We start from the raw sequence: 23,404 nt of genomic DNA, 5'->3' as shown, positions 1-23,404 counted from the left end.
CAAAAACTAAAGAGAACAAAAAATTAGATAAAGAAACATCCCATGATATTCAGCATTGGTTAGGGTCTGAGCAATAAGATAAAGCATAGGATAGCAATTTGTGATATACCTTACGAAAGATAATTTTTTATTTTTATTCACTCAGGGGATGGTATTTATTAATAACATTATGAATCACACACCAACATACACGGTTTCGGGAGGCAGATTTATTCATACGAAACCACTACACATATCAACCATCCAAATGAAATCACACTCAACTGAGAAGCTTTAGATGGAAACACTGTTGGGAATGCCTTTGCCAGTGAGGCCAACTTCACTTGTAGGGAAGAGTAGGGTGTATGGCACTTCCACAGGCCCTGTCCTGTTTTTCAGTTTTCCCACAGTGTTCATTCGCTTTATGTTGACCTCGATTTTACTGAGATTTCTTCCAAATTGTGCAAATGCATCTAGTGCTTCCTGGTCGTTTGTCCACTCCGGGAACTCTCTTTTCCCTAGGTACACCTCATCTGAAGCATGCCTTGACAGAATTTCAATAAGGGAAACACCAAGGAGAGTCTGCAACTGAGCAGTGATTGTTTTGAGGAAAACCTTATCTGGATCAGCCTCAAGCTCCTTATAGTCATCTGTTCCAGGCTCAGGCATGAATCTGCGGCTCAATGTAGGGCGGTTAGGGAGGTAACCAGCATAAGGGTATTGACCAAAGTTGACTGCAGCATGAAGAGCAGAGGCTATCCAGATAATAATGGTACATGAGTCGATCAGCTCCTGGACTGTCTGCATTGTTGGCCACCACGGCTTGTCTTTCAAATCGCCATGTCCTTGCTCTCTCAGCTCCTTCCACCAGGCCTGGAGTTCAGTATCTTTCTGAACCACGTCATCAGATTTGTAATAGATCTTGCAGTAGTCTTGTACCCATGTTTTGATGGACGACCATATTTCTAGCCCATCAACAGCAAATGGATAGTCTTGAATTAGTAGGCGAACACCATTTGGGGAACTTGGGTCCTCAACAGCCACACCTCTGACACATCAAATTGTGTAACTGTCATATGACTCATATATTGCTAAATATTGCAACACTGGTTAAGCCTTAAGAGCAAAGTTGAAAAACTAATACAAGTTCAACTAGTTGCTTCATAATGACATATCATTGTAAATAGTGAAACCTCTCTGTTACAATTCATTAATTGAGTTTATGGATTCAAAGTTAAGGTAATGATACAAGACAATGCTTTATACAGGAATCATGGCATACCGCATACCTCTTAACAAGATCAGTTGGGAGTGCTTGATCAGGGAAAACCCAGTCCTTGTAGACTACAGCAGACATTTCCATTGCATATTTGTCAGGAAACACTGTTTTCTCAAGAACTCCACCAGCATTAATCAAGATCTGTCTAGCCAAAGCATTGATAGTCATTGTGTCACGGAAATGGGGATGCAGAAGCTTATGTATTGGGTGAAGCACGCTAAGTTGCCTATTTGTTGCTATCACAAATGGCTCAATTACTGCATGTGTGTTCAGCCTGTGATAGACATTCAACATTAAGAATATAAAATGTAAAGAATGGTTAATAGATCCAATAACAAACTTCTTTTTTAATAGGTAGTATGTATACCAGTGGCTGATCAACTGATGAACACCAGAATCATTCACCGCAACATAAGCTTTAGCCAATTGCCACAACCCATTTTCAACCCCTTGTTCAGCTGGTGTGTACACTTTGCTATGAGCACCAAATTTATCTCCAAGTGGATGAGGCAAGCTGAGCTCAATTGCAACAGGCTTCAAAGTGCCATCTGTGTTCAAGAAAAGCAGGGTTCTTGAGGCATATATCTTGTTATTTGTTGTATTTATGCGCCTCAAATATGGCATAAGGGTGTCATGGTGGTTCAATATGAATAATCGGTTATTCGCGATCGCCTGTAAAAATGCATCACATAGTTTCAATATTTTATGGATAGAGACTACCATTTGATTGTACAAAATAAGTGCAAGAAACAAATAAAATGAAATTACCTCCTCAACTGTAAGCCCATCTAAGTTTTGCTGGATGTGCTCTTTGGTAATTGTACTGGTTTGGTCGCCATAAGCCTTGGGGTCCAGTTTGCTTTTTGGTGGGAACTCCTACATTTATAAAATTAAACAACGTAAGGATCAATCTTTAACCTAAGCTTCAGACTCCGTTTGTTTCATTTTCCTTCACTAAGAAATTTAAATCATTTAGTGAAGTCAATTTACTTGGAGGCGACTGATGACGACAGGGTTCACTCCAGCCAACATTTCTCTTCCAAATTCTTCATCCGTTCTCCATGCAGTCTTATCCTCTATTGTATCATCCATGTTTAGGAAGTAAGAAATTTATAGCCTTATAGGAGAAAGAAAAGGGCAGTATAAGGAAATGGTCTAAAGCTTACCTCCGATAACCTGTGGGGTAGGGAATTTAAAGAGTCCCTCCCCATCATTTCGGATAAGTTCTTTAGGAAACTCAAGGGGAATGTCGATTGGCTGCAGCTTAATCCCTCCTATATAGAGTTTAAGTATATCTTGAAAGCTGTCAAACTCAGTCGGGGTGGAATCAAACAGAGACTCAAATCCAGAGAGAAGGACCTGACCAACAGATTTGAATGCATACGCAAGAAAATCTGCCAATTTCAGGTGTCCAAATTTCTCATCCCTCGGAACATAAATGCCCAAGCTAAAAATCGGTGGAATTCTGCTCTCAGAATTAGGATCTGCCAAGGCGATAATGGAACTTCAAATCAAGGTACTTAATGAAATCTGATCAAAAGATGGAAACATTTATGAGTATATGTTACCATGTTTTGTTGGTTCTCTGCCTGTCCTTCCTCGTCGAGGATAAGGATACTCTGAGTTTCCACCCAAGATTTTCCGGGCATATTCTGCACCTCTGTCTGGATCACCTAAGTCATTGTAGTAGGCATAGTCATACACCCTGTCCCATTCCTTACGCTCGCCAGTTCCTGTTCCTCTCAAGTTCAGTAATTCTTCCTCACGATATGTCTTCAACAGGTCAGGTGTTTGGCTTGGAAGATATGCCTACAAGAATTAAGACATGAAGTCAAATAAGATAAACCCTAATCAAACTGAATGAAATCATTAAACACACACCTCAACACAAATTTGAATACGGAGTATATGATAATTCAAAAGATAAAACTAGAAAAAAGTACAGATATATATTGGTATCCAAACTGAACAATTCGAACAATGAATCACATATGCATGCTCCTCAGATATCAATTAATTTTGAAGGTTCTATAAATAAACGGTAGTTTCTATTTATTAAAAGAAATGAAAAAATTAAGGCTAATCGCAACGGCATACCATTCAAAATTTGACCTAATATGAAGAAAATCAACATCGAATCCGATGAACATTACGGCAACTCCAAACAAAAAAAAAATGCAGAAAAAGTTCGTACCTGGTTTGAAAAGAAGATGCGGTCGTAGTTGTACTTACTGGCCGGATAAACCCAGGAGAAGCAAGCGAAATGTACTTCGCCATGATTGGGAACATCTTCAAGGGTTAGGGTTTTGAGGAAGAACTCATTGGGATGTTTGTTCTTGATGATGAATGCTCCCGGAACCCCAAAATCTTCACTCCATTCGAACACAATTTGGAACGCCAACTCGTCGGTGGCTAAAACCGGGTTCTTCAGCGCCCAGTGCTCCAAGTATTCTGCCTTGCGGCGGTTTCCTTTCAATCCATTTCCTGCAACTATTATAATTTTAAAATTTAATTATTCACTCCATATTATTTTTGGTGTCTAAATTATATACTCACGTCTATACCACAAAACCAATACTCTTTAAGATTTTTTTTTTTTTATACAATTTTAAAATATGGCGCCATAGATATTAAACAAGTGTAATTTCGAAACAATACTTAAATTCATTTATAATATTATATTGTATCCATAATAAAATATAGAGTTAAATGACATATCTGCTCCCTTTACTATTGTGAGATTATCGATTTGATCATTGACTATCATCTTTATCAAATTAAATTCTCAATTTTGAAAATATTATCTAATTTCGTCTTCCCGTCAATTTGAACAGTAGGATAATAGTCAATTTGAGTCGTATGATGATAAACAGATGAAAAAAATGGCTGAGATTTTCAAAGTTAAGGACCAAATCGGTAATTTCGCTATAGTCAAGATACCAAATTGGTAATTAACTTTAAAATATATTACTATTTTCAAATTACCTTGTATTGTGATGGCATCCCAATTATCATTCTAAATGGGTGATCACAGGTTCGACCTCGATAGTGTGGCATAAAGTATAGAACAGATATATGGCTTGGTAACTATAAGATCCCAAGTTCAATTTTTAGATTGATTTATCTCATTTTGATCCTTCACCAGTTAGGATCACAAGACGGACTTCACCAAAATCACAACTTCAAATATTGGAAGGAAAAGATAAAATATTACTTGTACTATTAATTAATAAAAGAATAAATTTCAATTTTGGTCATACGATTATATGGGTCTTGTTAATTTCAGTCCCTAACTTTCAAAAGTGTCAATTTAGTACCTTAATTATGTAATTTTTGTCAATTTTGATCACTCCGGCCAAATTTCACCGGAAAAACTTAATCCTTCATTTAGTCTATAATTTGAGGGGCAAAATTGTCTTTTGATCATTTCGTCTAATAAATAAATAAACAGCTAAAAATTTTGGTGTTTAGAGAAGAGGGTGAAACTGAAAGTAGAATTGGAATTGGGTGACATTTAATTTCAATCACCGTACCACTAGTTGTGTTTAATTAATTAATTAATTTATGTCATTAGTTTGTAAGATGAAAAAGACAATATTACCCGTGTTAAAATGGAGAGTAAAATTTCCGACAAAAATTGAATGAAAAATTCACCGAAAGGACGAAATTTACTAAGAAAGTCATAGTCGTGGACCAATTCTACAAGCTAGTTTTAAAAGTCGTGAATGAAAGTTGTTAGTAATATCATAATCGTGCATGGGACCAAAAGTGCAAAAAATTCTTTCCTAGTATAAACTTCTTGCCCTTGGAGGAAGGAATTGTTTTTTTAGCCCCATTCCACACGGTTGATAATTGGTATCAATCATGCATGGCTGAAACAAACTCTAGTCTGTTAATTTCTTTTGTATTTAGCGTGAGTTACGTAAATTAATTAAGTATTACTATATATAAGCTTTTATGTATAATAAATTAGTACTAATTAATTATGTCGAATAATATTTTTAAACAAAAAGGAAAAAAAAAAAAAAAAAGAGAGAGAGATAGAGAAGTGCATGCTTTATGATATATGTTTGTGGACGTGAGATTCTTTTAATTTGTTCCAATCTTGATGAAGAAGCCAACCAATTTTCCAAGTTCACCTAAACCAATTTGAAAGGTTTACCAGTCAAATTAAATGGCATTTGGTTTCGACTCGATCTATACTTAGAATTGAACTCTTTCAAAAATTATTAACTGTTGAGTACGTGAGTGCATGTAGAAGCATTTAAAGGTCCTGAGGGAGGTGATACTAATAAAAGTCCATGGACACTTATGGCCCTTAGGAAGAAAAATAATTGTAATTTATAAAAAATAAAATAAATATAAAGTAAAAATTTAAATTACATTCGTCTGTGTAATAATAATAATAATAATAATAATAATAATAATAATAATAATAATAATAATAATAAAAAATAAATAAAGGTCAAAAAATTAACTCATTTTATTATTTATTTAATTTCTTTCCATGCATGCTACTATGAGCTGAATTGAAATTCTTGGATAAGCTGAATTGAAATGCATGGGCGGGGATGTATAAATTCTAATTCAATAAAATGAGGGAATTGCAATCCCCTCCAATCAAATAATGTGCATAAATTTCAATTCAATAAAATGAGGGAATTGCAATTCCTTCCAATCAAATAATGTAATTTGACATGCCGACCAAAGAATTACAGCATACCAAATACCCCGTTAAATGAATGCGACAAACATTAGGCAATTTTAGTTTAGACTAGACTAATTTTAAACTCTCAAAATTTGTATTCAAGAACTGTAATTAATTAACTCCGATCCATGAGTTCCCATGCATGCCAGATTCCCACGTACCCTTGCCTATATACTCTGCACATAAGGGATCTTAGCTTGATCCCATTGATGATCTTCACATTACCATTAAAATAAATAAGATTTTAAAGTGATTAGTAGAAGTGACCACTCAATTCATTTTTGGCATTGGGAGAGGGAGGGAGAGCCACATAAAAGAGAAAGGGCATGCATGGCAGAACACAAAACAAAGTTGCATGGAAGAAAGAGATAGGAACACTGCTGGAAATTATGAAATTTCCGACTACCTATCAAAAGTGGTCGGAACAAGACTTTTGACTTGATTTAAAATCACTTTCAAGTGGTCGGAAATTTCATAATTTTCAGTAGTGGATCAAGGAAATTAAGTTACCAAGATCCGGCTGAACGGAGCTGACGAGCTCTATGGACACCTTCCCACCAAAGATATCGAATAAGTTATCAAGGCTTGAGGCACCCAAGTCATTGAAGTCCAGAGAGTTCTTCCTCATCACCACCACTTTCCCCTTTATCTTCTTCACCGGCGACAACATCTTCACCAAATCTTGTTTGTTTTCAGAGATGAGAGAGAGGGATTATATTATTGTTTGTGTTGTTATGGCGTTCGAATGAAGGAGAGACCTACTATACCTCTATTTATACATGGATCCCAATTTTATTTATTTTTCTCAGCACCCTTTGATTATCTTCTTCGTTAGCGCTCGAGCGGCACGCGAGAAATACTCAACAATCATCCAAATTAAACCCTCGACTAGTCGACTTCGCTGCATGTAGTCTTGCATTTTTTTGGTCTCATCTGTTGGATATCATATACCACTCTAATTCAGTGAATGTAATGAAGAATGTAATTTACTATAAGTGTTTGATAAATACGTGGTAGTTGATCATTGTTAGCTGATTGGGTTAATGGGTTTGACTTTGATAACATTAACTGATTGTTAAAAAAGATGTTTGGTAATTTTGATGTTAGTGGATAGTTGATTACATGCAAAATGACTTTATCAAATGGAAAAAATAAGTTGTTATTAATCAAACACTTATATTAATTGTTTAATAGTGGTCAAATAAACCAAAATTGAAAGATAAGTTATCAAGGACCTATATACATTTTTGTTGAGTTAATTATATTTTTGTCATAGTTCATCATCTTCATCTCTCCACACGCCATTTCTCTACATTTATATCTCATTATATTTCTCCCTACATCTCTTTTAAAGAACACAGTACAAATTGTACTTGTACTGGTTACTTACAAAATATAGCAAAATTAGTAGAATTTGACTTGACACCGTTTAAAAAAGCCTGTGATTTTTACTTTTCGGTTTTCGGTCACATTAAAAATATTGTGTCTCCTTTATTTTTTCCTCTTTACTGTTCATTAAATCATAATATTTTACGGTAGTGTTGGCCCGCCGGCTGTGTGGCTACCCTAGACAGTAAAACCAACATTGACGTTATTTGTGGAGATTGATACAAAAAGTCCCGTGATTCCTACCAACAATGTTGCAGTAGATTTTGCAGATGATTCAAGATGTGTGGTGCTCAGGGGCTCGCAGGTGATCTGCCTCGCTCACTAAGAGATTTGGCAGTGCGGGCGGTTGCTGCTCCGTAGTCGACTTTGGCTCCAGTGGTCGAGATGGAAGATCTCTCCGAAACCTGCACAAATTCTAGCCAAATTATTCCTACAATTAATCTCCATATGGGCACGTAGTTTTTGGGCGCAATCTTCAGTGTGAAATTAGCCTCCTCAGATGGCAAGTCTTGCACGCAATTCCGTACGTAGCGGCACATACAGATAGGGAGAATGCATGCAGTGTAATACGTGGCAACTGGAGGTGAAAGACCAGAAATCTCCACACAATTGAACCAAAGTTTTTTATCATTCTGGAGGGCACGGTCACGGGCACGCATGAACATGGAATATTCCCTTTTTATTATTGCATGCAAATTTGGAGAAAGAGAAAATATACATACATGCATGACAAATATGGCATGTAGTGTATTAGAGAATAATATGACAAATATACGTGGAAGGCAAAAAGGAGAGCTAGAGCAAGTGGTATTTAATGCCATTAACTTACCATCTCAAAGTATATATATTTGCATAAGGAAGCTTTGACCTACACTACTGAAAAATATGGAATTTTCGACCACCTGAAAGTGATCTTAAATTAAATCGAAAGCCTTGTTTCGATCACTTTTTGATATCCAAAAAAATCTTTGTTGCTATTTCAATCACTTTTCACTTTCAACTTGATTTAAGATCACTTTCAGGTGATCGGAAATTCAATAATTTCCAACAGTGGTACATGCATATAATTAAGTGATCTTGTATAAGCCATTTTTTACAAGGGTGAGACAAGAAGTTGGCGGCCATTCTGGGACCTTTCGTTAGAGATGACGAGAGAAGAACATACGCAGTAGGCAGTAGCTTTGGAATGTGGTGAACCTTAATTACCCAACTTCATATCATGCAACGCAATACGTGGCATATATCTAAAAACATAATAAGTCTCAATCAAAGTTATACCCCTCATTTATGTCCATGTTTTAAATGCTAACTATTTTGTACATTGTGCTTTTAGAGTTGTACTATACAATTTTTTAGACAAAAATACCCTTACTGTTATAACTTCCGTTATATTTTCCATTACTTTTACCATACACATGCATCCATCATATCTTTTCTTATATTTTTTTAATGATAACAATATTTGTAAAAGATTATATATGCATTATATATTGGATTAATATAATAAATAAATTTTATTTCACTTAGATTTTAATTAGTAAAAATCTATTAGTTATTTTTAAAATTATAAATATTGGGCATATGTTTTTGCACATCACGCATAAAAAAAGACTAGTATATTATATAAAGGCAAAACATGGAATCTTTCACCACCTCAAAAGCATGTTTGTATTTGGAAGTTGCATGCGATGTTATACGTGGCTGCTGTGCATGGAAACCTCGTTTTTACTGCATGGAAGATAAAAGGAAGGTGCAGATTCATGGTTAGCAAGCACAAGGCAATCGGACGGCAGATTCTCGCGAAATGGTCGGCCACCAGGAAATATACAGTACCATTATCGTTTGGGGACTCCACCATGCTACCTAGGGGCGGAGCTACAGTGGGGTAGGTTGGGTAGTTGCCCTCACTCCATCCCTATATAATCTTTATATATACTTAGTTTTACAGTTGCGCGAATGAATTAATATCCAATGTTTATAATTAAATAAATATTTGAAAGTATATTAATGCAAGATTATACTTGAGAAGTTCATACATAAGTAATTTAATATTTAATTTGTTTATTTAAATATGTAACTCATAGTATATGAACACAATGTAATATAGAAGATTTACTATAATTGTTACTAAACTTTTTTTTTAAACAGTACCTAAGTATTTTTGTTGCAAAGCGTTTTAATATATTTAATGAATGTACATATATACAAAACCAATGAATAAATCAACAGTACCAGTCCTTTAGGTCTTTTGCTCAGTGTTCATTCAGTTCAATCATTATTGTTGAATAAATTATTATATATAAAGAAATTCCTAATTTAAGAAATTTAGATGTAGTAAAATTTTAAAATTTTAAATTATAATGTAACCCAAAGATATTGGACAATTGGTAAATATGATGTAACCCAAAGATCAAAATGCTAAGGAAAGTGTTTTGATATTCTACAGTTTGAAGCAACAATTTGTTTCAACCCACTGGAAATACAAATATTGCAATTTACAATATTTTAACTTAACTTTTTTGAGAATAAGAAACAAACTTAGAACCTACAGCAACTCACTCAGGTCGCCCAGACATTGAGCAACGCCATCCTCCATAACAACAATCGACCACCACCGCCGAACGGAAACTCAGATGTAGCGCCAAGTCTCAAGCCATCGCCCGCCTATCTTCTCAGGAGAAGAAGATCCCACGACCCTCGAAGAATGGATACGAACATTTGACGAGATCTTCGTGGTAGTAGAATGTCTGGAGAGACGCCGTGTAGAAATAGCTTCATTCTACTTCGGACACGAAGTCGACCTTTAGTGGGTTCACGAAGGACCTGTTTGTAGGCAAGAACCGGGATTCAATTGGGAATTCCTAAAGGTACGACTACGGAGACGGTTCTACCCTGCACACATAAGGGCAGCCATGTACGAAAAATTCCTCCACCTGAAACATGGGATGTCCACGGTAATGGAATACCACAAACGATTTCTTGAGTTAGCTCGTTTCGCACTTGAATTGGTGCCTACAGAGACGACCAAAATAGAGAAGTTTGTGACGGGCCTCAACTTCGAAGCTCGAAAGGCTTTAATCATGAGTAAGCCCAGAACCCTTAACGAGGCTTACACCAGCACCGCTGATCTTTACCGAATCCAACTTCTACAACAAGGAGTTCAAGAACAAATCCGCAAGAGGAATACCGGAAGTGTGGGACCAATTGTGAAAAGAGCAAGGAACGACTCTAACACAACGACGGCTAACCCACCTAATCAAGGATCATCCATGAGGTACAACGAAACCAGCGTGAGGCAATTCCTTTTGTTATAAATATTTTTATAAAGTTTTGATATGTTTTATTTTTTACTCATATCCAATAATATTTATGGTTATACTTCTTTAAGTGTTTTATTTTTATTTTTCAAACTATCTATTTTATTGTGTTAGGATAATAATCCGTATGACGGAAGGTACTTCTATTAAATCTCACTTGGATGAATTCAATTCTATTTTATTGGACTTGGAAAATATTGATGTTATAATTGAAGATGAGGATCGCGCTGTTTTATTGCTTGTCTCTCTCCCTAGATCATACACGCATTTCAAAGAAATTATGTTGTATGGTAATAGTAGTGATACCCTTACTTTCGACAATGTTAAGTCAAACCTATTGTCCAAAGAAAAGTTTGACTTTGAAATTAAGTCTGAGGACAAAGGTGAAGGCTTGACCGTAAGGGGTCGTTCACTTGAATCAGGGAGTAGCAATAAAAATTCCAGATCCAAGTCCAAAGGACATAAGTCCAACAAATCCTGTAAGTACTGCAAGAAGCATGGTCATGATGTGACTGAATGCTTCAAGTTGAAAAACAAGCAAGAGAGAGAAAAGAAGTCCGCTGAAGCTAGTGTTGTTGAAAGTGATTCAGATGGTGATGTGTTGTTATCTGTTAGCTCCGGTGAGAAACGGAGTGAAACCGAGTGGATTTTGGACTCTGGTTGTACATTCCACATGTGTCCCCACAGAGATTGGTTCATTTCTCTGGAACCGGTTGATGGTGGAGTTGTCTTGTTGGGTAATGATACCCAATGCAAGGTTAGTGGAATTGGAAGTGTTCAGATTAAAACTCATGATAACGTTGTCAGGACTCTTACCAATGTTCGGTATATTCCTGATTTGAAACGCAATCTGATATCGTTGGGCACCTTGGAATCTCTGGGGTACAAGTACATAGCTGAAGGTGGAGTTTTGAAGGTCATAAAAGGCTCTGTTGTTCTCATGAAAGCTTCTCGTTCTGGAAGCGTGTACGTCTTGCATGGCAGTACTGTGACGGGTTCAGTAGCGATATCCTCATCGATGTCTGATGCGGATCTCACTCAATTATGGCATATGCGTCTGGGGCATATGAGTGAGAAAGGCATGCATCTCCTGAGCAAGAAAGGTCTCCTTGGTGGTTCAGGTACGGGTAAATTACAATTTTGTGAGCATTGTATTTTTGGGAAACAAAAGAGGGTTAGTTTCTCTACTGCTACACACCGTACCAAAGATGTATTGGAATACATACATTCCGATTTATGGGGACCGACTAAATTCCAGTCTATGGGAGGCTGTAGATATTTTATGTCTATTATTGATGACTTTTCTCGTAAAGTCTGGGTCTATTTCCTGAAACATAAAAATCAAGCATTTTCTATTTTCAAGAAATGGAAAATACTTGTTGAGACTCAGACAGGTAAAAAAGTCAAGAAGCTCAGGACAGACAATGGCTTGGAGTTCTGTGAGTCAGATTTCAATGACTTTTGTGCGGCAAATGGAATTGCCAGGCACAAGACCTTGCCTGGTAAACCCCAGCAGAATGGTGTTGCCGAACGTTTGAACAGGACTCTATTGGAAAGAGCTCATTGTATGCTCTCTAATGCTGGGTTATGGAAACGGCGTGATTTTTGGGCCGAGGCCGTTTCTACTGCTTGATATTTGGTAAATAGATCTCCACATTCATCCCTTGATTTCAAAATTCCAGAGGAAGTTTGGTCAGGTAATCCTGTTGACTACTCTATCTTAAGAGTTTTTGGATGTCCTGCTTATGCTCATTCCAGTACGGGTAAATTAAACCCGAGAGCTGTCAAATGCATTTTCCTTGGTTATGCTTCTGAGTCAAAAGGGTATCGTCTATGGTCTCCTGATTCTCGGAAAATCATTCTGAGTCGAGATATCACTTTTGATGAAAATGCACTACTTTCTTCTGGAAAAGTTCCCAGTACTGGTGAGACGCAAAGTACTGGTGAGAAGGTGGAGTTTGAGTTCAGGCCTATTGATAGTGTTACTACTGCTGATGGTAATACTAAAGATGATGCATCTACTAGCACCGCACCTCTCGTCGAGCCACAACGAGAGTATTCCATTGCTATGGATCGGCCTAGGAGGACAATCAAGAAACCTGCTAGGTACGCTAGTGACGATGAAACCAATATGGTTGCTTATGCTCTTTCAGTCGCATAGGAAGTTGATGGTGATTCATCCTGCTATTCTGAAGCTTTTCCTATTGCTAAGTTCAAGCCATACTTGAGTTTAGTCGGCTGTTCCAGTTGTTAATTCCACAATGGATTTGATCCAAGGTGGAGATTGTTAGAAAACTAAAATATGTGGCTCAAAATCCATGAGACCATTTCTCCATTGTTAGTGCCACATGTCCACATTGCACTCCAACATTGCATGTCCTTAATCTGCATGCGCACGTTTGCAATCTTCATGCCATTTTTTTCTCCTTTTTAATTGTATAAATAGCAGTAATATTTGCTTTGTAATAATCGCTCATTCTCACATCAATTCAATATATTTTGAATTCATTCATTTGCTTTCTTTCATTTCCCACGTAGATATATATATATATATATTATATTCTTTCAACTCTTTTAAGTTATAATATATATTTCCTTTATTCCTAATTCTTTTGTCTTTTATATAATTTTCTTCATTTATATATTTTCCCTATTATTTAACTTCTATAATTCTCAATTTCCGATTCTTCGCTTCCACATTATTCCGCTATATTCCTAACATATTGTAATGTTCATATAACTTCATATGAATTTTAACCCTGCTTTAAAGAGGAAAGTTATATTCCGGTGACAAATTGATGAAAAATGAGCCGGCATGACCTTTTTGCTACAAAAAAAAAAATAATCATGGACCTAGTTTGCAATATTTAAAAGTTGTGGAGCAATCTTGACAATAGTCGTGGGACCAAAAGTGGAAAAAGTCTAATACCACTCCTATTGAATGATTACTAGCATCACACATCATTAAACCCAAGCTGCCACATCCTTTTCCAACAATTTGGTCAAGGGCCTAACAATCTTGGAGAAATCTTTGATGAAGCTCCTAAAAAATGGGCATGGCCTGAAAAGCTCCTAAGCGTTGAAACGTGGATAGAGGTGGGGATAGGCTTTCTATAATTGAGGTCTTAGCTCTATCTACCTCTATTCCTCTCCTTGACACTTTATGGCCTAGCACTATCCTATCCTCCACAATGTACATTTTCCAACTAAGTGCTAAATTTACTTCTTGGCAATGTTTAAGTACCTTATTTAAATTTTCTAGACAATTATCGTCAAAAGTTTTTTCAAAAATTGTAAAATTGTCCATAAACTTCCCTATATAATCCCTGAAAACCGCTATCATACGCCGAATAAATATAGCTGGTGCATTAAACAAACCAAATGGCTTACACCGGTACACCAAAGTTCCAAACAAAGTGTAAAATTCAACGACGTCGTTTTGAACCGTGATTCACAGAGCTGTGTGGAGCGGATAATTTGCCCTAATTCATTAATTCCTACTACTACTACTACTACTATTATTATTATTATTATTATTATTATTATTATTATTTTATTATTGTTGGTGGTGGCGACGGCATGTAAGACAGTAAGAGCTAATTAAACTCTAGTACATTATTCAACATTGTATAATTTTTTTCTTAAAACGATATTCGTCAAAGTATAAATTATATAATTTTCAATGACTTTATAAAAGCTTAAGCTCATCTTGGTTTAATAAATCAAACGTACTTGTCCAAAAACTAAAAAGAACTAAAAATTAGACAAAGCAATAAAATAAAGCATAGGATAGCAATTTGTGATATTCCTTACGAAAGAGAATTTTTTATATTCACTCATGTAACATTACAATGCAGAGGATGGTATTTATTAATAACATGATGAATCACACACCAACATACACGGTTTCGGGAGGCAGATTTATTCATACAAAACCACTACACATATCAACCATCCAAATGAAATCACACTCAATTGAGAGAGAAGCTTTAGATGGAAACACTGTTGGGAATGCCTTTGCCAGTGAGACCAGCTTCACTTGTAGGGAAGAGTAGGGTGTATGGCATTTTCACAGGCCCTGTCCTGTTTTTCAGTTTTCCCTCGGTGTTCATTTTCATTATGCTGTCCTCGATTTCACCGAGCTTTGTTCCAAATCGTGCAAATGCATCTAGTGCTTCCTTGTCCTTTGTCCACTCGGGGCACTCTCTTTTCCCTAGGTACACCTCATCCGAAGCATGCCTCGACAGAATTTCAATAAGGGAAACACCAAGGAGAGTCTGCAACTGAGCAGTGATTGTTTTGAGGAAAACCTTATCTGGATCAGCCTCAAGCTCCTTATAGTCGTCTGTTCCAGGCACAGGCATGAATCTGCGGCTCAATGTAGGGCGGTTAGGGAGGTAACCAGCATAAGGGTATTGACCAAAGTTGACTGCTGCATGAAGTGCAGAGGCTATCCAGATAATAATGGCACACGAGTCGATCAGCTCCTGGACTGTCTGCATTTTTGGCCACCACGGCTTGTCTTTCAAATCGCCATGTCCTTGCTCTCTCAGCTCCTTCCACCAGGCCTGGAGTTCAGTATCTTTCTGAACCACGTCATCAGATTTGTAATAGATCTTGCAGTAGTCTTGTACCCATGTTTTGATGGACGACCATATTTCTAGCCCATCAACAGCAAATGGATAGTCTTGAATTAGTAGGCGAACACCGTTTGGGGAACTTGAGTCCTCAACAGCCACGCCTCTGAAACATCAAATTGTGTAACTGTCATATGACTCATATATTGCCATATATTACAACACTGGTTAAGCCTTATGAGCAAAGTTGAAAAACTTATACACGTTCAACTAGTTGCTTCATAATGACGTATCATTGTAAATAGTGAAACCTCTCTGTTACAATTCATTCATTGAGTTTATGGTTTCAAAGTTAAGGTAATGATACAAGACAATGCTTTATACAGGAATCACGGCATACCTCTTAACAAGATCAGTTGGAAGTGCATGATCAGTGAAAACCCAGTCCTTGTAGACTACAGCAGACATTTCCATTGCATATTTGTCAGGAAACACTGTTTTCTCAAGAACTCCACCAGCATTAATCAAGATCTGTCTAGCCAAAGCATTGATAGTCATTGTGTCACGGAAATGGGGATGCAGAAGCTTATGTATTGGGTGAAGCACGCTCAGTTGCCTATTTGTTGCTATCACAAATGGCTCAATTACTGCATGTGTGTTCAACCTGTGATAGACATTCAACATTAAGAATCTAAAATGTAAAGAATGGTTAATAGATCCAATAACAAACTTCTTTTTTAATAGGCAATATGTATACCAGTGGCTGATCAGCTGATGAACACCAGAATCATTCACCGCAACATAAGCTTTAGCCAATTGCCACAACCCATTTTCAACCCCTTGTTCAGCTGGTGTGTACACTTTGCTATCAGCACCAAATTTATCTCCAAGTGGATGAGGCAAGCTGAGCTCAATTGCAACAGGCTTCAAAGTGCCATCTGTGTTCAAGAAAAGCAGGGTTCTTGAGGCATATATCTTGTTATTTGTTGTATTTATGCGCCTCAAATATGGCATAAGGGTGTCATGGTGGTTCAATATGAATAGCCGATTACTCGCGATTGCCTGTAAAAATGCATCACATAGTTTCAATATTTTATGGATAGAGACTACCATTTGATTGTACAAAATAAGTGCAAGCAACAAATAAAATGAAATTACCTGCTCAACTGTAAGGCCATCTAAGTTTTGCTGAATGTGCTCTTTGGTAATTGTACTGGTTTGGTTGCCATAAACTGTAGGGTCCAGTTTGCTTTTTGGTGGGAACTCCTACATTTATAAAATTAAACAACGTAAGGATCAATCTTTAACCTAAGCTTCAGACTCCATTTGTTTCATTTTCCTTCGCTAAGAAATTTAAATCATTTAGTGAAGTCAATTTACTTGGAGGCGACTGATGATGACAGGGTTCACTCCAGCCAACATTTCTCTTCCAAATTCCTCATCCGTTCTCCATGCAGTTTTATCCTCTATTGCATCATCCACATTTAGGAAGTAAGACATTTATTATTTATAGCCTTATAGGAGAAAGGAAAGGGCACTATAAGGAAATGGACTAAAGCTTACCTTGGATAACCTGTGGGGTAGGGAATTTAAAGAGTCCCTCCCCATCACTTCGGATAAGTTCTTTAAGCATCTCAAGGGGAATGTTATCTGCGATGGCCGTAAGCAAAGGCCCTTGCGGCAGCTTGATCCCTCCTTCATAGAGATTAAGTATATCTTGAAAGCTGTCAAACTCAGTCGGGGTGGAATCAAACAGAGACTCAAATTCAGGGAGAAGGAACTGAGCAACAGATTTCAATGCATAAGTAAGAAAGTCTGCCAATTTCAGGTGTCCAAATTTCTCGTCCCTCGGAACATAAATGTCCAAGCTTGTAAGCAGTGGAATTCTGCTCTCAGAATTAGGATCTGCCAAGGCGATAATGGAACTTCAAATCAAGGTACTTAATGAAATCTGATCAAAAGATAGAAACATTTATGAGTATGTGTTACCAGTTTTTGTTGGTGCTCTGCCAGTCCTTCCTCGTCGAGGATAAGGATACTCTGAGTTTCCACCCAAGATTGGCCGGGCATATTCTGCACCTTTGTCTGGATCACCCAAGTCATTGTAGTAGGCATAGTCATACACCCTGTCCCATTCCTTAAGCTCGCCAGTTCCTGTTCCTCTCAAGTGCACTAATTCTTCATCTCGATATTTCTTCAACGGGGCAGGTGTTTGGCTTGGAAGATATGCCTACAAGAATTAAATAATTAATACAGGAAGTCAAATAAGATCAACCCTAATCAAACTGAATGAAATCATTAAACACACACTTCAACACAAATTTGAATACGGAGTATATGATATTCAAAGAGAAAACTAGAAAAAAGTACAGATATATATTGGCATCCAAATTGAACAATTCGAACAACGAATCACATATGCATGCTCCTCAGATATCAATTAATTTTGAAGGTTCTATAAATGCTCGGTAGTTTCTATTTATTAAAATAAATGGAAAATTTTAAGGCTAATCACAAAGGCATACCATTCAAAATTTGACCTAATATGAAGAAAATCAACATCCAATCCGATGAACATTACGATTTACGGCAACTCCAAAAACAAAAACAAAAAAAAAAGAAAAAAAAAAAAAAAAAAAAAAAAAAAAAAAAAAAAAAGGCAGAAGAAGTTCGTACCTGGTTTGAAAAGAAGATGCGCTCGTAGTTGTACTTACTGGCCGGATAAACCCAGGAGAAGCAAGCGAAATGTACTTCGCCATGATTGGGAACATCTTCAAGGGTTAGGGTTTTGAGGTAGAACTCATTGGGATGATTGTTCTTGATGATGAATGCTGCCGGAACCCCAAAATCTTCACTCCATTCGAACTCAATTTTGAACGCCGACTCGCCGGAGGCTAAAACCGTGTTCTTCAGCACCCAGTGGTCCAAGTATGCTGCCTTGCTGCGTTTTCCTTTCAATCCATTTCCTGCAAATATTATTATAATTTTAAATTTTAATTATTCATAAGGAATTATTAATTTTGGTGTCTAATTAAATACTGACGTCTACCACAAAATCAATACTATTAAGATTTTTTTTTATATCCAATTTAGAATAAGGGTAAAATAGATCACTGCACAACAAGGTACAATTAAGACATCAAACTCAAAAATAATATAATTGGGTCTTTGAACCATACAAAACCATACTATTAATTTTAAATGCCGGTTATTAATTTTAAAAATAATTTTTAAATATATTATTTAATTAATTAATTAAAATTTAATTTTTTTTTAAAAAGCTAGATCTGCCGGAGACGTATCGTCTCCATGACCAGGGAGACAAACCTTCGTCTCCATGGTTAGGGGCGAAGCTTTTCGTCTCCGGCCATGGAGACGAAGACTACCGGAGACGATTAGTATCCGACAGTTTTAGTTTTAGTTTTAGTTTTTTTTTTAATTAATTATTTTATTTAAAATTATATTTAAAATTTATTTTTAAAAATGGTAATCGCCACATCAACACAATTTTAGGTCAACAGGTCATTTTAATCCTAATTGAATGATTTTGTGTTGTTCAGGGACCTAATTGCATTATTTTTTAGTTTGATGGCCTAATTGTACTTTGGTGTGCAGTTCAGTGGCCTATTTGAACCTTATTCCTATACAATTTTAGAATATGATGCCATAGATATTAAACTAGTGTAATTTCAAAACAATACTTAAATTCATTTATAATATTATATATTGTGTCCATACTAAAATATAGAGTTAAATGACAGATCTGGTCTCTTGACTATTATGAAATTACCTATTTGATCATCGACTATCATTCTTATCAAATTAAGTCTTCAACTTTGAAAATCACGTCATTCTGTCAATTTGAATCGTAGGATGATAATGGATGACGAAATTGGGTTAGATTTTCAAAATTGATGAATTAATTTGGTAAGGATGATAGTCAATGACAAAATCAGTAATTTTGCTATAGTCATGTGACCAATTCGGTGATTAACTCTAAAATATATATTACTATTTGTCAATTACCTTATATTGTGATGGCATCCCAATTATTATTCTAAATGGGTGGTCATAGGTTCGACCCCGGTGTTGAAAACATAAAGTATAGAACAAATACTTGGTCATAGACTCATAGGTAACCATAAGATCCAAAGTTTAATTTTTAGATTAATTTACCTCCTTTAAATCATTCGCCAGTTAGGATCATAAAACGGACTTCATCAAAGCACAACTTCAGGTATTATAAGGAAAAGATAAAGTATTACTTGTACTATTAATTAATAAAATGATTATATATTAACTAGTTTTTAACTTTTAAATTAATATTAATAAAAATTTTAATTATCCAATAAAAAGTGACACGTAATTTTTACAATTAACAAATAAAAATAGGCTCTATCTAAATAAAAATGAACATATAATCATTACTATCAATTCATCCATTTTAGAAACCTTCTTTTACTATAAATAATAAATTTTATATCAGAGATTTTCAAATTAATTTTTATCTTCCCTTCCTATGATGTGAAAAGAACTTCGAAGTTTGAAGAAACAAAAAATTACACTCCCATTGCTTATGCACATATTAATAAGCAAGAAGATTTTGATTTAAACATCAAATGGGATTTGAAATTGTAATTAGAATTAAATTCTTAATAATTGTAATGGTTTTATACGAAATAAATATTTTTGTTTGATAGTAAATAAAAATAAATAAATAAATAAAATATATAATATATATACATATACACGTGCGTGTCTCTCTGTGAATATATATATATATATATATATATATATATATATATATATATATATATATATATATGTATGTATGTGCGTGTGTGTGTTACATATTGAATGTATAAGCAATGACTTTTTTTATGTAAACAAAAGATTTCAATCAAGTAATAAGATAACAAAAATATGTAAACAAACATTGTAATGGATCTCAAATTTAAGACAAAAGTTACCAGTACTGAAATGACACTTAAATTTTTAAACGTTGTGACTAATTAATAAGTTAAAAGTGTAGTGCTAAGAGCATTATTTTTAATCAATTTGGGTAAGTATTTTTTGATAAAATTTTTTTTATTAAAAATCACTAATAAGTTAAAAGAGTAGTGCTAAGAGCATTAATTTTTAATCAATCTTGGTAAATATTTTTTGCTAAAAAATAATAAAGAAAGAAAACGTCAGCACACTGATCTTGAAATTAATTTGCTGTTTATTTCAATTTGATTAAGACACTTAACAAATGTTATAATATAGTCCTTTCAAAAAAAGGTTATAATATAGTAGTAATATATAAACACCTCACGTTAATTACATGTTATCCAATACTTCTTTTCTTGGGCAAATTATTTTGTGGTCCCGTATTTAAAAATAAACAATTTATATACTGAATGTTCATAATTCAAATTATGAGCATTCATTATGTAAATTGTGTATTTTTTATCTAGATCTCCGAGTTCATGATATAACTACTATTTTTTTTTAGCATTGTCGACTCTATTACAATGTAGTATCTGTTCATACATACTTTCTCAACCTATTGAAGTACAAAAAGTCAGTGCATCCACTGAGATTCAAACCCGTAACCTCCCATTTAAGTGTGTCATAAAGATATTATTGAGTTAAAAGCTAAGCGAAGGCTTCTTTTTCTTGTTGGAATATAGATATAGGTGCATGTACGTGTGGGTTGGGGCCATTTTTTTAGCTATGGTGGAGACTTTTCCACATTTACTAGTGTGTACACTTCTTGCCCTTGGAGGAAGGAAATTTTTTTTAGCCCCATTCCACACGGTTGATAATTGATATCAATAATGGCTGAAACAAATTTTATTGTATTTAGCGTGAGTAATTTTTTTTTTAAAATTAATTAAGTATTACTATATAAGCTTTTATGTGTATAAATTACTAATTAATTATGTCGAATAATATTTTTAAACAAAAAGGAAAAAAAAAAAAAAAGGAGAGAGAGAGAGAGAAGTGCATGCTTTATGATATATGTTTGTGACGTGAGATTCTTTTGTTCCAATCTTGATGAAGAAGCCAACCAATTTTCCAAGTTCACCTAAACCAATTTGAAAGGTTTACCAGTCAAATGGCATTTGGTTTCGACTCTTTTTTTTTTTTTTTTCTCGGTGTAAACCACATATTGTGGTCTGGGTCTGGTCCACTCGGTTTGCTCCGAGAAACACAAAAGCTAGTTCAAAGGAAATCATCACTTTTGGGAATTGAACTTGGATTATCCCAAAATTCACCTCCACAAAGAGAATTCATTTGCCACTTGAGCAACACTGTTAGGTTACGGTTTTGACTCTAAGAGTTGAACTCTTCCAAGAATTCAACTCTTCCATTATGAAACTTCAATTATTATATGTTGGTTGAGTACATGCATGTAGAAGCATTTAAAGCTGGGTCCTGAAGTAGGTGATATACTAAGAAAAGTGCATGGACATTTATATGATGTTTGGTTGGAAAAAGAAAACTAGAAGAAAAAATAAATTATAATTTAATGAAAAAGAATAATGTGAAAATAAAGTAGAAATTTAAATTACATTGTTTATATGCATAATAATAATAATAATTAAAAGCAAAAAAGGAAGTCATTTTTCTATTTTTTTCATTTCTAACCAAACAAACAATGTAATTTGACAAGCCAAAGAACTACATTGTAATTAAAACATGCATTCCCTTAAATGAATGCAACATTAGGCAATTTTAGTTTATGTTAGACTACCCATTGTCTACATGACCGGATTTTGGAGCGTGTAAGATAGCAATCGACCTCAATTTTTAAAGGGTCTAATATTTACACCGTTCATACTTATTTTAAATATAAAAATCATATATTTTACGTTAGGAACTGTGATTTTAACATTATAAAAATTATATATTTTAAGTTATAAAAATTATGTTTATACATTTGGTAGGGCTTCATTTATTTATAAGAACGGGATAACAAAAATAAAATAACCAGCACGGATTGTCTATATACTTTGCACATAAGGGACCTTAGCTTGATCTCCGCGATTGAACCTGATCCTCACACTACTATTGAAGTAAATAAGATCTGAAAGTACTGATTGATCGAACTAACTGAGTTAGTCCGGCATGACCACTCAATTCATTTTTGGCATGGGTAGAGAGAGGGAGACCCACATAAAAGAGAAAGGGCATGGCATGGCAGAAAATTAAAGAAAGCAAAGATGGAAGAAAGCTAGAGAAAGTAGTAGAGATAGGAGGGAGGAGATTAAGTTACCAAGATCAGCCTGAACGGAGCTGACGAGCTCTAAGGAGACCTTCTGGCCAAGGAAATCGGAGAGGTTATCAACGATAGAGGCATTGAAGTCATTGAAGTCCAGGACGTTCTTCCTCATCAGCACCACTTTCCCCTTTATCTTCTTCGTCGGCGACAGCGCCTCCGCCAGCTTTCCCAGCAACATCTTCACCAAATCTTGTTTCTTTAATTTTCAGAGATCAGATAGATAGATAGAGAGAGAGAGAGGAATTATTGTTTGTGTTGTTGTGGCGTTCAAAGAAAGGAGAGAGCCCTATTTATAGATGGATCCGAGTTTTTTCTTTGCAGCCCCTTTACGCTCTCCTACGTGGAATTTAGTGATTTACAGCACCCTTACGCTCTCCTTCGTGGAATTTAGCTTTGTATGGTTTTTTTTTGCCACAAACTTTGTATGGTTTAATTGAATTGAGTTTGTTGTTTTGTGTTTATGTTGCTTCTTCATTAGCGCTCGAGCGGCACACGAGAAAAATTTAATCATCCAAACCCTCGACTTCCTGTCTTGCATTTGTTTAGACTATGTTTGACAAACCTAGCTGAAAAGATAGCTAAAAACTTAAAATCAGTTTAAAGCTGAAAAGTTATAAGCTATGAGCTGTAAACTGAAATGCTGATATGCTTGAAAGTGTTTGGTAAAATTAGTTGTTTTATAAATTGATAAATGTAAAATGACAAAAAATATAGTTTCATAAAATTTAAATTAGTTTGTTTACATATTAAAATTTAACATTTTACCTTCAAAAAAATTAACATTTTGAAATAAAATTATTAGCATAATCATGATTTAGCATTCCGGCCATAATGAAGTAGCAATATTGTTGCGGATCTAATAATAATAATAATAATAATAATAAT

The 23,404-nt window shown here is 35.2% G+C and overlaps 2 protein-coding genes and 1 long non-coding RNA gene across 4 annotated transcripts; 1 reads left to right on the top strand and 2 right to left on the bottom strand.

The window, feature by feature from the left end:
- Positions 1-2: 2 nt before the first annotated feature.
- On the top strand, positions 3-14,632 carry LOC109181730. The gene is made up of 2 exons (XR_002054252.1): positions 3-64; positions 14,456-14,632. It is a non-coding gene; the product is annotated as an uncharacterized LOC109181730 (long non-coding RNA).
- On the bottom strand, positions 143-6,708 carry LOC109181729 (probable linoleate 9S-lipoxygenase 5). Of its 2 annotated transcripts, none has more exons than XM_019331628.1 (9): positions 6,477-6,708; positions 3,453-3,748; positions 2,827-3,067; positions 2,425-2,742; positions 2,249-2,334; positions 2,027-2,134; positions 1,626-1,930; positions 1,269-1,532; positions 143-1,027 (listed from the first exon to the last, which is right to left on the bottom strand). In XM_019331628.1, exons 1-9 carry the CDS (start codon positions 6,634-6,636, stop codon positions 274-276), a joined length of 2,532 nt encoding a protein of 843 aa, XP_019187173.1. In that variant the 5' UTR covers positions 6,637-6,708; the 3' UTR covers positions 143-273. The 2 variants fall into 2 exon arrangements, with proteins under 2 accessions (XP_019187173.1, XP_019187174.1); XM_019331629.1 differs by having other exon boundaries at positions 3,453-3,742.
- LOC109181728 (probable linoleate 9S-lipoxygenase 5) lies at positions 14,476-22,801 on the bottom strand. The gene is made up of 9 exons (XM_019331627.1): positions 22,514-22,801; positions 17,926-18,215; positions 17,239-17,479; positions 16,813-17,154; positions 16,630-16,715; positions 16,408-16,515; positions 16,007-16,311; positions 15,650-15,913; positions 14,476-15,415 (listed from the first exon to the last, which is right to left on the bottom strand). The coding sequence occupies exons 1-9, from the start codon at positions 22,695-22,697 to the stop codon at positions 14,662-14,664; spliced, it is 2,574 nt and encodes an 857-aa protein (XP_019187172.1). The 5' UTR covers positions 22,698-22,801; the 3' UTR covers positions 14,476-14,661.
- Between the last annotated feature and the right edge of the window lie 603 nt (positions 22,802-23,404).

This window comes from Ipomoea nil, unplaced genomic scaffold (genome assembly GCF_001879475.1).
Source record: "Ipomoea nil cultivar Tokyo-kokei standard unplaced genomic scaffold, Asagao_1.1 scaffold1043, whole genome shotgun sequence".
NCBI lineage: Eukaryota > Viridiplantae > Streptophyta > Magnoliopsida > Solanales > Convolvulaceae > Ipomoea > Ipomoea nil.
This window is presented reverse-complemented; position numbering and strand designations above follow the sequence as displayed.